Raw genomic sequence first — 15527 nt, forward strand, 5'->3', positions numbered from 1 at the left:
AATATTATTGGCCTAATTAAAAAATAAAAGGCTTAGCAAAACAGGAACAAAAAAAAAAGCTTAGCAAAACAGGAACAAAAAAAAGCTCAACATCCATCTGGATACTCAACCCTGACTACATGTTAGTCACCGAGGGAACTTTAAAAATCCAGGTGCTTGAGCCCCACCCCAGAGACGGAGCGTGAAGCCAGGCCCCTTAGACAATTTTAACGTGCAGGCAGAATTAAGAATTACTGACATGTACAGCTCCTTATCACTAAGAAGCCTGAGGCCATAAAATGCATGAAATCAACTTTACTCCTTGACATCCCCCTTTGCTTGCCCTGGGATGTTGGGTCCACTGGTATCTTCACTGGCAAAGGGAGTTTTCAGATGGTGTTAAATCTATTACACTCAGAGTACTTTTACAAGCTGATAAACCTGAACTGATGGTTAGGGTGGGTTGGGAATAAAGTCAGGGTTGAAAAAGACAAACAAACAAAACTGAACTGAGAGCTTAAAAACTCCATTATTATTTTTGTTCACGAGAATTTTCCATCTTGGCAATTACCTGCTCAACAATAGATGCCAGGCGCCCCAGTGCAAGGCCACACTCATCCCCCCGGGTTACTACGGCACTTCCAAGTTTCACCACGATTCTCTTGGCATGCTTCAGCTCACTGCGGTGGGCAAAAGACTTGCCATGTGTACGACTGAGGGGGACAGTGATAAAGGGGATGTTGCTCCAAGAACGAACATGTCTGATGGCTGAAGGCTGGACACGGTCTGTAGCTCCCAAAGTCAAATGCGAGCAAAAAGAGAAATGTATAACTTCTCATTAAAAAGATAAATATACAATATTAATCAGTTTAGCCAAAAAAAATAGCTTTATCATTCTTGATGGAGTAAAATCAGTATATCAAAAGGCAGTATATCCAGCATGTTCTTATTCCAGTATTGTGTGGAGTTTACACCCAGTACAGGTCCCAGATACACTCAAACACTGTGAAGAGTTTAAACAAAACAATCTTTCCTGAAGACATGTTGGCAAAATGTATCAAAACTCTTAAAAATGTTCACATCTTTCGATGCAGTAATTCTAAGTTCAAAAATTTATTGTGGGGTGCCTGGGTGGCTTAGTTGAGCGTCCGACTTTGGCTCAGGTCATGATCTCACCACTTGTGAGATCGAGCCCTGTGGTGGGCTCTGTGCTGACAGCTCAGAGACCGGAGCCTGCTTCGGATTTTGTGTCCCGCTCTCTCTCTGCCCCTCCTTCGCTCATGCTCTCTCTCTCTCTCTCTCAAGAATAAATAAAACATTAAAAAAAATTTTTTTTAATTTATTCTAAGAGACCAACTGGAGATGGAGACAGATTAATCACAAGCCTGTTCATCAGTGTTATACATAATAGGAAAAATCACAAGTGGAGTAAACACCAAAAAAAGTCAGAAGGATTAATGAACTTTGTAAGAATTTTTAATAACATAGGAAAACGCTCATGATACGTTAGTTCCCCCTACGTGTCTAAATGCATGGAAAAAAGATGAAAATAAATCAAAACGTTAATGTTTTTATTTTTTATTGAATTACAGGTGATTTTAATTTTCTTCCTAATTCTTATCTATGTCTTTCAAATTTAAGCAACAAAACACATTGCTTTCATCATCAGGGAAAAAAAAAAACGTGCTTTTAAAGAAATCACACCATTATAAAAAAGAGAGTGAGCCTGACTAGCAAAGACATTAAAGAACAAAGTAATTGGTACTGGCACAAAAACAGACACTCAGATCAATGGAACAGAATAGAGAACCCAGAAATGGACCCACAAACGTCTGGCCAACTAATCTTTGACAACGCAGGAAAGAATATCCAGTGGAATAAAGACAGTCACTTCAGCAAATGGTGCTGGGAAAACTGGACAGCGACAGGCAGAAGAATGAACCTGGACCACTTTCTTACACCACAGACAAAATGTGATGGAAGACCTAAACATAAGACAGGAAGTCATCAAAATCCTCGAGGGGAAAGCAGGCAAAAACCTCTTTGACCTTGGCCGCAGCAACTTGTTACTCAACACGTCTCTGGAGGCAAGGGAAACAAAAGGAAAAATGAACTATTGGGACCTCATTAAAATAAAAAGCTTCTGCACAGCAAAGGAAACAATCAGTAAAACTAAACGGCAACCGACAGAATGGGAGAAGATATTTACAGATGACACATCAGATAAAGGGTTAGTATCCAAAATCTATAAAGAACTTATCAAAGTCAATACCCAAAAAAACAAATAATCCAGTGAAGAAATCGGCAAAAGACATGAATAGACACTTCTCCAAAGAAGACATCCAGATGGCCAACCGACACATGAAAAATGCTCAACATCACTCACCATCAGGGAAATACAAAGCAAAACCACAATGAGATACCAACTCACACCTGTCAGAATGGCTAAAATGAACAACTCAGGAAACAACAGATGTTGGTGAGGATGTGGAGAAAGGGGAACCCTCTTGCACTGTTGGTGGGAATGCAAACTAGTGCTACCACTCTGGAAAAGAGTGTGGAGGTTTCTCAAAAAATTGAAAACAGAACACTACAACCCAGCAATTGCACTACTAGGTATTTATCCAAGGGATACAGGTATGCTGTTTGAAAGGGGCACATGCACCCCAATGTTTAGAGCAGCACTATCAAGAATAGCCAAAGTATGGAAAGAGCCCAAATGTCCATCAATGGATGAATGGATAAAGAAGAAATGGTGTGTGTATGTATGTGTGTGTGTGTGTGTATATATATATATACACACACACACACACATACATACACACACACATACACAATGGAGTATTACTTGGCAATCAAAAAGAATGAAATCTTGCCATTTATAACTGCATGGCTGGAACTAGAGGGTATTATGCTAAGCAAAATTAGTCAGAGAAAGACAAATTTCATATGGCTTCACTCATATGAGGACTTTAAGATATGAAACAGGGAAGGGAAACAAAAATAATACAAAAACAGGGAGGGGGACAAAACATAAGAGACTCTTAAATATGGAGAACAAAGAGGGTTACTGGAGGGGTTGTGGAAGGGGGGATGGGTTAAATGGGTAAGGAATCTACTCCTGAAATCATTGCTGCACTATATGCTAATTACTTGGATGTAAATTAAAGAATAAACAAATTAAAAAAAAAAAGAACAAAGTAATTGGTATGAGTGGTAAAAAATCATAACCAATCCACCTATAAATTTTCTCTCCGACACGGTAGCCTGATTTTAGGTGTCTATAACAATGATTAAAAAACCTGACAGCTTTCTAAAGGACAAGGAGTGTTGGAGTCAGACACTTTCAATCCCTTTGGATATCCACTTCTAAGCAATCCTTTCCTGATTCTTTCTTCTTGCAACACTACACAGGATTTCTAAGGAAGCAAATATTGCACACACACATACACACAAACATACACACACACACTCACATATATTGCATAAAGTCAAAAAAGTAAAGCAGTAAGAGCTGAATGGCAAGCACTGAATCCCTTCCCCACTTCTCACAGATGTAACTCCTCCTCCTGGCTGCTTAATAATTACCCATTAGCCCTTTCTCTCACAAATTAAGAGACTTTGAGCAGAGCACCGCCACCAGTCAAAAAACTATGTTTCCCAAACTTTCTTGTACAGCTAGACATTGCCACGTGACTAAGTTCTGGTTAATGAGATACATATGAAAATGTTATGGGGATTTCTAGAAATTTCCTTCAAAAGAGAAGTGCTTCCTTCTTCCTTTCATCCATCCAGCTGCTTAGAACACGGGTGTGAGGCTGGAGCTCCAACATCATTTTAGACTGTAAGGAAAACATCAAGAACTTTGGAGTAACTAAAAAGGAGGAGTGTGGATGTCTAATGATTTCACAGAGCTATTCTGAAAGCCCTGGACTGCCTCCCTTCTTAGAGAACCTCAGGTTCCTTTCAAAAGAGAGAGGGATGCCTGGCTGGCACAGTTGGTAGAGCATATGACTCTTGATCTTGAGGTTCTAAGCTTGAGCCCCACGTTGGGTGTAGACATTACTTAAAAATAAAAATATTTAGGGGTGCCTGGGTGGGTCAGTTGGTTAAGCATCCAGCTCTTGACTTCAGCTCAGGTCATGATCTCATGGTTCATGAGTCTGAGGTCCACAATGGGCTCCGTGCTGGCAGTGCAGAGCCTACTTGGGATTCTGGCTCTCCTCTTTCTGCACCCCACCCCCCAAAATAAATAAATACACTTAAAAAAAACCTTTAAAAAAAAAGAGTGAGAAACAGACTTCTATCCTGTTCGAGCCATTTTAATTTTGGATTTTCTATTATGCACACCTGACCTAACTGTAACTGATACAGAAGAATGAGTGCACAGGCAGAAAGGCAAATGAAGCCTTGCTGACGGATGGTCTTACTCACAGCAAATGGACATTCTCTCGGTGGGACTCCTTGATTACAAGAAGGAAGTCAAGATGAGTAATAGAGGTCCTCAACAGGACTAAACTTTACGCACTTCCTCCTCAAAGAGTTCTCTATGTGTCATTACACGCAATTCATAAAAATTTGAACGAATTACTATAGTAATCATTCCAAGCCACTTTTTGGACCATTCTAAAATGGTACTATTGCAAAGTAACTTACTCCACTCGAATCAACCATTATCGCCCTCCTTTACATTGACAGATTTCCCAGATATCTCTAGACCCACTACCTCTAACTCCTGACCACTAACTTCTCTAACTATAATGTGACTTCTATCATTTTCTCTATGCTGTAACAATGGTGGGTAAAGTGCGCAGAATCTTATTCTCGTGGACCAGAAGATCATGTGTGTTCTCCTCCCCTCTGCTTCCTTCACACACAAATCTTAGAATGAACATTTTTAATGAAGCAGTAAAGAGTCCTTTTTTGTGTCTCTTAAATTACCATTTTTAAAAGTGATTATGCTTCAGCTTTGTGGAGATACAAGATGATGTGGTCTTTTTTTTTTTTTAAAGAACTTTTTTTTAACGTTTATTTATTTTTGAGACAGAGAGAGACAGAGCATGAACGGGGGAGGGTCAGAGAGAGAGGGAGACAAAGAATCTGAAACAGGCTCCAGGCTGAGCAGTCAGCACAGAGCCCGACGCGGGGCTCGAACTCACGGACCGCGAGTTCGTGACCTGAGCCAAAGTCGGACGCTTAACCGACTGAGCCACCCAGGCGCCCCAATATGGTCTTTTTTCACAACAGCTTGCAGTCTAGTTCCTGGCACAAAGCTGCTCACTAGGTCCATCCTCTGGGATAGAACTGGGACTCGGCACTTTACTGGACTCACAGGTGAGTTGTCTCTTCCTGCTGTGGGAGTCCCAGGGACTGCAGGGCTGGTTTGTGTTGGGGCTAACTAAGTTCTTTGGAGAGTTCCCTTTTTTCACTGAGTTCACCAATACAGGTACTGTGGCTCAGTTTCCAGGGATATTATCACAAGCAACATATACATCTAGGTTTAAGCTTAAAAGCTGTACACATAATAATTCTGGCCTCAATGACTTATAGACAGGGGGTGGTAGAGGGAGAGACTTACTCCTCTTCGGTGTGGATCTGGGATCATTAGCGACTATTTACAAAGCTCTGGGCTACACCCAAGTATCATGCAACCCTTTGATAGCTATCAGGACTAGGACTGATAGCCATTTTTCTTTCCTGTCCCTGAAGAGCTCGTCGGGTCCTGGAGAGTGCTGAGCATGGGTGGGGCAGCGTAGGAGGGTACCTTAGGGACACAGGTAGTGACAAGCTTGTCAGTCCAGGTGATCAAATGGCAGAAACCAATCACAATCTAGCAGACCAGGTTAGCATGAAAAAGGTTCCTGACCCACAATCTTTATCAGCAGAGATACCAGCACACCTTGGTGCCAGGCGGTCAAGGGTCATTCTGGCTGCAGCCAAGTGGGTCACAGCCGATCAGAGCTGACAAGGTTCAACAAGAGGAAACAACTATGAATAAAGTTTCAAGCACATCCAGACAAGCTCAGTCACATCCAGTGGATTCTAGCACCAGGGACAGTTCTGTGGGATCCAGGGCTTTTTGGGTTTCCTGTTCAGCAATGCTTGTACCCTGCCAGATTGACCCTACCCTTCCTGGGGGCATTTTTTATGTTCTAGAGTATCACACTTTTTAGGGTCCATACTGAGGACCACGAAGGCCTTGATTAGTTAGAAAAAAATCTAAGATTACCCTGGATGGGTAATCTCTTCCCATCTTCTAAGGAACCTTTATGGCCCTAGGTTCCTCAGAAAAGCCATCTCCTCCTGGTTAGAATGAGGGGATACTGAGTGTGTGTGTGTGTGTGTGTGTGTGTGTGTGTGTGTGTGTGTGTGTACATGTGTCTGGGGTGGGGTGAGAAGAAAGTTGTCCATATTCCTCAAAAGTGCCACACACCATACACCAAGGGAAGAGAAGTAAGCTACCCTTTCAGCATTATGCACTGATGCTCAGCAATCAATGAGCCTGTGTTCCAGGCCTGAACAAGAGGGGACCCTGATAGGATTTCTATCTCCCTTCCTGGCCTTCCATTTCCTTCTGTGTTTACATGTACATACTTTCTAACTTTGCTTTTCTTATTTCTTTTCTGCTCTTCTGCTTATCATGTCAGTGAACACCGGGCTCCAGAATCCAGAAAAATCTGGACACAAAATTGAAAAATCTAGGGAAAAGATCAGAAAGTGCCTCTTTCTGTGAATGAGACCAACGAGAATAAGCAATAGTAAAAACTATAAAAATACTGAATATTTAGTATATACAGAGAATTGTGTTAAGTATTCACACACCTTTTACAGAGGCAGAGGATATATAAAAGGACGAGTATAGGTTCTGGAGCTAGACTGACTGGATTGGAATCTCAACCCTTGTGCTTATTTGCCATTACCTTACCTGTTGTAGGGGATAAAACAACTTGATGCATGAACAAAAACTGGCACAAAATAAAGACTCCATAAATATTAGCTGGTATTATAAAAAAAGGTGTCAGCTATTGTTATCAGCAACACACTGAATTCTCGTGAGTTAAGTATTATTACGAGTTAGTTGTTAGTATTATCACTCATTTTATAAGTAAGGAAACTAAGGCCCAGAGAAGCTGAGTAACTTGTTAACATTACCAGGCTGCAAAAATGGCCACAATACCTTAAAGCTTCTCTCATCAACAGATGGATTCTGTTTTCCCATCCTCTGACTCTGGGCCAGCACTATGACTTGTGTTGACTACTACAATGTAGCAGAAGTAACACTGCATAAATTCTGAACTTAGGCCTCAAGAGGTCTTGTGGCTTCCCTGCATGTTCTACTTGGGAACCCTGAAAGCATCATATGAAGAAGCCGTATTTAGCCTGCTGGAGGATGAGAGGCCACATGGAAGAGAGATGATTCATCATCCCAGCAGAGGCCACCCAGATCTCAACAATCAGACCTGAGCCAGTGAGTTCTGACACAGACACAGAACCACCCTGCAGCCGAGCCAGGCCCAACACAAAATTGTGACCTAAATCTACAGTTGTTTTATGTAACTAAGTTACTTAGTAAGTAAGTAGCACAGCTAGTTTTAAAACTCAGGGAACCTGGCTCTAGACCCTGATCCTTTATCCCTTATATTCTTCTTTATGTGAACGGGAAATAGACGGTTTTTTTCCTCTGGATAGTGATAAGTTTGATTAGTTGGTAAGTATGACCTCTTACAATAAGATCTAGAGACAGATTACTGGTAAGATTTACTTGATATCAGGGAAAACAGCCCCGCAAAACATGACAAATAGCTTTCCAACAAACGCTGCTGGAATCACTAGATGTCCACAGGCAAAACCATGAACGCTGACCTAAACCTTACACCTTCTACAAAAATTAACTCAAAATGGATCACACTCCTAAATGTAAAATGTAAAGCTATAGAACTTCTAGAAAAAACACAGGAGAAAATCTTCAGGATCCAGGGCTACACAAAGCTTAGACTTGACCCCAGACACACAATCAGTGAAAGAAAATACTGATAAATGGGACGTCATCAAAACAAAAAGACCTTTCCTTTGTGAAAGATCCTGTTGAAGGACTGAAACAACAAGCTATGTGTAAACTGGGAGAAAATCCTTCAAACCAAGGGTCTGCCAAGGACTAGTGTCTAGAAGGTAAAGGACTCCAAAATCTCAACAATAAAAAAACAATCTATTTAAAAATGAGAAAGAAATGTTTCACTAGAGAGGATATAAAGACAGCCAACTAGCACAAGAGAAGATGTTCAACATCATTAGCCATTAGGGAAAAGCAAGTTAAAACCACACTGAAGGTATCCTTTCACATCTAACATGATGGCTAAAATCAAAGAATGACAACATCAAATGTTGGGGAAGATGAAGAGAAAGGGCACTGCTCATACGCTGCTGGGGTGAATGTAGACTGGTACAGCCATTCTGCAAAAAGTGTTTAGTAGCTTCTTATAAAACTAAACATGCAACTACCATATGGCCCAGCAATTGAACTCTTGGGCATTTATCTCAGAGAAATGCAAACTCTGTCCACACAAAATCCTGTACACAAATGCTCACAGCAGCCTTATTCATAACAGTCAAAACTGAAAACAACCAGATGCCCTTCAATGGATGAATAGTTACACTAATTGTGGTATACTCATACCATTAAATACTATTAAGTAATAAAAAAGAACCAACGTGGATGGCTCTCCAGAGAATTATGCTGAGTAAAAAAATCCATCTCCAAAGATCACATACTGTATGACTTCACTTGCATAACATTTTTTGAAATGACAAATTATAGAAATGGAGAATAATTAGTGATTGCCAGGGGTTAGGGATGGGGAGGAGAGGCATAGCTATAAAGAGAAACGTGAAGGATGTTGTGGTGGAAACATTCTTATATTGACTATATCAATGCCAATATCTGGGTTGAGATATTGGAAAAACATGTAAAGGGCATCAGGATCTCTCTGTATTAGTTCTTACAACAGCACATGAATCTATAATGGGCTGAAAATTCAAAACTTCGTTACAAAAAAAAAAAAGTAATGAACAAAAATAGCCTGTAGAAATTTTTGGGAGAACTACAGGTAACACCTTACTTGAAAAACTTTTAATTACTTAATCAGGCAGAAAAAACTACACAAAATTAATGTGTAAAACTTAATGATTCTGTAGATAAGTATATACCTGTGAAATGATCACCACAATTAATGCCATAGAGCTATCACCTCCAAAAGTTTCACTTTATTGAGAAGTACAAACACTTTCACCAGTAGGCTGCTTCCTTGCTTAGGATCTTTGCCCAATTCTGCCAAGTTACTTTTTTTTTTTTCTCCTTTAAAACCTTGCTTGAAACACACTTCCAAACTTCCCATGTATGTCTAAGTTTTCTATGGTACATACGAGATCTGGAGAGGGCTGTGGACTGGACCCAGGGCAGGAGACGCTGGCGGAAGGAGACGCTCTGGAACCCAGAGCGGTAGACTTGACTCAACATGATGCGATGTGGTCACTGATCAAAATATCTGTCGAAAGCAGTTTTAAAAAAGATGAAAATGAAAATAAGACACAATTAATTTTATTTTCTTCCACTTCCTCATACTCTCAGAGCAAGAACTGGACTCTTCTGCTCCAACTCCTCTGTATCAGGGACACTCCCACCTGTTCTGTATGTAGAAAAGAGACAACAAATGGCTCCTTCCCAGGTCCCAACTCTATCCTTCCTTTCCTAGGACCTTAGTTTTTATGTAAGCAAATGAAAACTAAGGACTATAAATGTTCAGAGTGACAAAAAGGTACAATGTTGCTGTATGGATACTTAATCTTCACTACAATTCCTACACGATTAGGGAGTCTTAAACAAACAAAAAACAGATCTAACATCCAATCAGTGGCCTTCTCTACCTTCCTGCTATCACCTCCCAAAAGAACTCTGTAAACCACGTATTTCAAATGTCTGCTTGACCCTAGCTGACACAAGAAGAGGCTGGAAAGGCCAGAGACTACTGCCATCTTTCTCCCTCCTGTCCACAGAAATCTAAAGCACACTCTTGCATCCCTGGGAGGGGGTGCCATGCCTGCGAATGACTGGCATTTCAAATGACTATGGGCACATCTTGTGGAGGATGAGCACATGGCTAGAAAAAAACTTGAGCTGGGGATATGGTAGTTATGGATTATGGTTAGGGGCTCCCTCCTACATATACTCAGAGAATAAGTCACTCATTATTGCAGCTCTCATGCTAAAGAGAATTGCTGTTTTCACAAGATAAGAAAGATACTGCACTCTCTTTGCTTGCAGGCTTCTTTTTAACTTTTGCTGTATAGATTGGATGGATTTTTTCCAACCCTCTTGAATGTGTCTCCAAAGACCAGCAGTCAGCCCCATAGTAAAGTGAAACAAGGAGTGGCATGTGTTGCTCTACAATTTATACTGCCCAAAGGCACAGAAAGAGGAGAGAAGAGATTGGCAGGATACATCTACTGTAAAAGACAGGACATCCAATAGGCATCAGAAAGTGCTAAGTGCTGTCTTTGTTGACTTCAGTTTGTGACAGTCTGGAAGATCCCAAGAGAAAATTATTTGCATAACACTGAGCATGACAAAAGCCCACGGTCTTGTGTGCTGCTTATATAAATCCCTTCAGTAATCGTTGCTAAACAATTATTTACATACAAATTCTCTAAGAGGAACACCAAACGAGTAAAATAATCAAACTGTGACACTAAAATTCTAGTTCCATCTCCTTCATGAAAACTTCCTCGGCAACCCTAGCATCTGAGGTTGGATATAATTCTACAGATCGGCTTGTAACTGCTTCATGTATTACTGTTGCTTTTCCCAACAGGATCATAAAGTTCCCACTGACAGCATGGTGAACTGTACAGGCAACACAGATTTTGGAGTCGGACAGATTTGGGTTCCCGCTCTGCACTTGCTGGCTGTGTGCCTTTTGGAAGGTTACTCACCTAGATTTCTAAGCCTCAGTTTCCTCTTTTGTAAATCAGTAACGGTAACAGTAAGGACCTCGTGGGATTACTGCGAGAATTAAATGAGACAATACGTGGAATGCATGGGAGCAGCATATGCTCAACAAATGTCAGCTGTGCTCCTTCTTCTAGGCACTAAGGATGGCCTACCACTTCCTCTTTATTTCCTTCAGGATGTGTCACGGGCACAAGAATTCAATAAATACTCTGACAGACATAATCAGTAATTACACTGACTGTTTACCTCTCTCTTATCTAAGAGTAACTGAGAGCTCTGAATGGTCAAGGTCACTAACTTACTAGGTTCAGCGCTGACCTAAAACCAAGCCTTCCTGGCCTCTCCCCTGTAACACAGGGCCTCTGACTGCAATGGATGCGCTCAACAAGCAGACAGCTGATTCCAGGGAGCAAAGGGTACGTTGTGTCTGTGTGTCTAGACTCCATGTCATCCATTGGAAAAAGTTTCCATGTTTTGACTCAGGACATTTCTCAAGTACCTCTTTTACTCGTTTTAAACAGAATGCCCTTATCTTACTGACTTAGAGAACTGAACTTTAGTCCCAACAAACTTCACCCAGGAACACGGGCTTGGTGTAAGGCTCACCACTTCAAGACAAAGACCCGGTGATACATCTCGCCCCCTAAGAGAGCAGGGGCGAATGATGCGGGGGGGGGGGGGGGGGCAAAGTTGGGGGGAGGCAAACGGGGGGGAGGGAAGGGGGCGGGGAGTCTGGGGCGCCCTGGTGTGCCACACTGCAAAGGGCGGTCGTGAGCGAACTCCCCCGCTGCTGGGGGCCTGGTTTTGAAAGGGAGGGGGTGACGAAAGCCCAGGCGGGCCGCGGGGGACCGCACATGGAGGCCGCCGACAGTCGGCGTGTGGCCAATTACAAACCAGGGCACATCACCAGCAGCGAGGCAGGTGCACTGGAAGCTGGCTCCGGACTCGCGGAGCGAGAGGTGTCCCCCAAGCCTTCGGGCCTCCACTGAAGGAGCCCTCAGCTCCTCCGTGTGGCTGTACTCAAGGGCGGCCACGGAGGTCGGGTGTCCCAAGCTCCTAAGACCCTAAGGCCTCCCCGCCCGGCCACCTGGGAGCGCCCCGGCGGCCAGCGCACCCCGGGCTGCTCAGCCAGCCGCCATCGGTCGGCGCGCGCCCACACCCACACCCACTCGCCGGGTCGGCCTCCCGCCCGGCAGGAGCCCTCGCAGCCCCCGCGGGCCGGCGCGCACCCCTTTCCCCGCAGCGGGCCAGGCGCCGCCGCATCAGCCCCCGCGGAGGCGCCGGCATCGCGCCATCCCCGCCGCCATCCCCGCCGCCGAGTGCCTACCTCACAACCAGCACCCGACCCCGCCGCACGGCCGGCACTGTACGCCGGCCCGATTCTGGCGCCGGCTTACTCCCCTTTTGCTTCCGTCCACGTCCCGCAAGATGACGTTACGTCAGCGGCGGTGGAGTAAACGCAGGCCGCGGGGCCTCCGCTGCTGGCGTGGGGCGAAGGGCCAAGCCGGAGCTACGCCGCGGCAATCGCGTAGGCGCCTTGGAGAATACGGTCTGCGCTCCACGTGGCGCGCCCCGCCCCGCCCCAAGGCCTCGGCAGACGCCGGGAGGCGGGGCTCCACATCTCCGGTGCACGTCCACGTCCCTTAGGGAACGGGGGAAGGGGCGGGGTGGCGGGGGGCCCACGGGGCTTCCCAGGGAGGCGGGAAAGGAGCCTGACTCAGGTAGCTGCTGGTAGGTACCCGTAAGGAGTGTTTGTCAGAATTGACCTCATCTCCCACGCGCACCTTAAATAGGTTGGATCAACTCGCACATACCTGTATTTACAGAACCCACGCTCTTTTGCTGTTTAAATGCGAAAATGTTGGGGCGCCTGGGTGGCGCAGTCGGTTAAGCGTCCGACTTCAGCCAGGTCACGATCTCGCGGTCCGTGAGTTCGAGCCCCGCGTCGGGCTCTGGGCTGATGGCTCGGAGCCTGGAGCCTGTTTCTGATTCTGTGTCTCCCTCTCTCTCTGCCCCTCCCCCGTTCATGCTCTGTCTCTCTCTGTCCCAAAAATAAATAAACGTTGAAAAAAAAAATAAAAAAAATAAATAAATGCGAAAATGTTGTCACTGTGATAAAATGACTTGCCACCTAGTCGTTGGGGGTTTACCCAAGGGTCCCAGCCCAATTCTTGTTCAGCAAGGGCACTGGTGAAGTATTGCATTTAAAAAGTAGTAGTTAATCCCTGATAATTGGAATTATTCCAAAGGCGAATGAGGATCTACCCTTAAAATTAGAGTTCAGCGTCTTCCTCTTTCCTACTTGCTGTGTTTTCGTCACAGGGTACGTTTTGTATAGACAAAGGTGTAGGGGCGGGGGGGGGGGGGGCGGGTAGGGGCTGCACAGCACTTGACGCGGGGCCAGTGACAAGGAAGGCGTCTACCCCTTCTCCAAAACATTGCTGGGCCTCCTTATTCATTTCCTCATTTATTAAACATTACTTTAGGTGCGGCTGGGTAGTTCACTCAGTCTGTTAAGGATCGGATTTTGGCTCAGGTCACGATCTCCCTGTTGGTGGGTTTGAGCCCCGCGTCAGGCTCTGTGCTGACAGTTTAGAGCCTGGGGCCTGCTTCAGATTCTATGTCTCCCTCTATCTCTGCCCCATCCCTGCTCATGTGTGCCCTCTCTCTCTCAAAAATAAACATTAAGGGGCGCCTGGGTGGCGCAGTCGGTTAGGCGTCCGACTTCAGCCAGGTCACGATCTCGCGGTCCGTGAGTTTGAGCCCCGCGTCGGGCTCTGGGCTGATGGCTCGGAGCCTGGAGCCTGTTTCCGATTCTGTGTCTCCCTCTCTCTCTGCCCCTCCCCCGTTCATGCTCTGTCTCTCTCTGTCCGAAAAATAAATAAACGTTGAAAATAAAAATTAAAAAAAAATAAATAAACATTAAAAAAATTTTTAAACAAAAAAAATTGCCTACTTTATGTGCTAGGCATTAGCTAGATGTGGAAGCAGACACCCTCCCTTCCCTAGATGAGTTCAGTCTTTTTTAAAAATTTCTTTTTAAGTTTTAGTTTTTATATTTGAGAGAAAGAGAGAGAGCACGAGCAGGGGAGGGGCAGAGAGATGGAGACAGAATCTGAAGCAGCTCCAGGCTCTGAGCTGTCAGCACAGAGCCTGTCGCGGGACTCTAACTCACAAGCAGTGATGCCATGACCAGAGCTGAAGTCAGACATGCAACGGACTAAGCCACCCAGGCGCCCTGATGAGTTTACAGCCTTATAGGAGAGACACATGTTACCAAATGATTACAACACTGTGATTTGTGCTAGAGGAGGAGGTGCCCAGGGATTTCAGGCAAGGCTTTTAAAAGAGAGTGGACATTCAAATTATGCTTTGAAGGCTAAAAATGAAGTCGTTCACCTAGAAATGGGAGGCAGGATCATATGAGGAAGAGGGAATGCAATAAGCAAAGGCATGAGATGTCCTATGACAAGAGGCTGCAGGTGGGACATGACAGGAGAGGTGTTTGGTAGGGGCCACCTTGCAAAGGGATTTCTGTGCCATGCTAAAGAGCTTGAAATTTATCATCCCCAAAGATAGAGACCCATGACTTTTAAAGTACTGTATCGGCTGGGGCGCCCGGGTGGCTCAGTTGGTTAAGCATCCGACCCCGGCTCAGGTCTGATCTCACGGTTTATGAGTTCGAGCCCCATGTTGGGCTCTATGCTGGAAGCTCAGAGCCTGGAGCCTGCTTCAGATTCTGTGTCTACTTCTCTCTCTGACCCTCCCCCACTCACACTCTGTGTCTCTCTCTCTCTCTCTCTCTCAAAAATAAACATTAAAAAAATTAAAAAAAAAAAAGTACTGGAATGGCACAATGATGAGATCTGTGCGTCAGAAATCAGTAAAGAGGGGTAGAAGCAGAGAGGTTAGCTAGTGCGAAGGCCCAAGTAAGAAATGATGGCTGGCAAAAAGACTTCAGCAGTGGGCATGGGGAGCACAAATCGGGGAGAGCTGACAGCACTTACTGCTTTAAAGTGGGGGGTGGTGTGAGAAGAGGAGGGATTCTTGCAAATCTAGTGGTGCTGCAATATAGCGAGTTAGGAAATAGATGAGGGGAGTTCTTTGAGATGAACAATGAGAACACTGAACATGGGTTAGTTTGTCAGCTCTTTGGGTTTGAAGTTGGGTGGAGGATACAAAAATAATAAAAGTGCTTTCTAGTAAGTTTCATCTGGCACTTCGGGTTTTAAGATTCTCACCATGAACTTAGAACAAATTAGGTAACTGTGGGTATAACTACAGCCATTAAAAACAGTGGCCTTCTCCACTTTGGAAATCCTATTCTAGTTCTGTTAAACCACACATCACCTTATGGTAATTGCTTGTCTGCCTTCCCTGCTAGAATATAAGCTTTTGAGAGTAGAGAAGTATGTTGCTGGCACATAGACAGTAAATATTTGATAAATGGATGAATGAATTTCTTTGGGCTTAGTTAGTTGTAAGTGTACAGATGCACTTCCTCCTACATTGGTAGTAACTGCTAAGGGAACCTTGCCACTTT

The 15527-nt window shown here is 44.3% G+C and overlaps 1 protein-coding gene across 7 annotated transcripts in view; it reads right to left on the reverse strand.

The window, feature by feature from the left end:
- The window catches only part of ALDH18A1 (aldehyde dehydrogenase 18 family member A1), a 41724-nt gene extending 29259 nt beyond the window's left edge, over positions 1 to 12465 (reverse strand). For 2 of the 7 annotated variants that reach the window (XM_047825686.1, XM_047825684.1), the window contains exons 1-3: positions 12312 to 12465; positions 9400 to 9521; positions 551 to 765 (exon numbers count right to left, since the gene is read on the reverse strand). In XM_047825686.1, the coding sequence (XP_047681642.1) occupies positions 551 to 765; positions 9400 to 9493 (309 nt within the window). In that variant the 5' untranslated portion in view covers positions 9494 to 9521; positions 12312 to 12465. Of the gene's footprint in view, positions 1 to 550; positions 775 to 9399; positions 9522 to 10965; positions 11036 to 12311 lie in introns of all 7 variants that reach the window. The other 5 variants (XM_047825683.1, XM_047825679.1, XM_047825680.1 and 2 more) reach the window with 4 other exon arrangements.
- Between the last annotated feature and the right edge of the window lie 3062 nt (positions 12466 to 15527).

This window comes from Prionailurus viverrinus, chromosome D2 (genome assembly GCF_022837055.1).
Source record: "Prionailurus viverrinus isolate Anna chromosome D2, UM_Priviv_1.0, whole genome shotgun sequence".
NCBI lineage: Eukaryota > Metazoa > Chordata > Mammalia > Carnivora > Felidae > Prionailurus > Prionailurus viverrinus.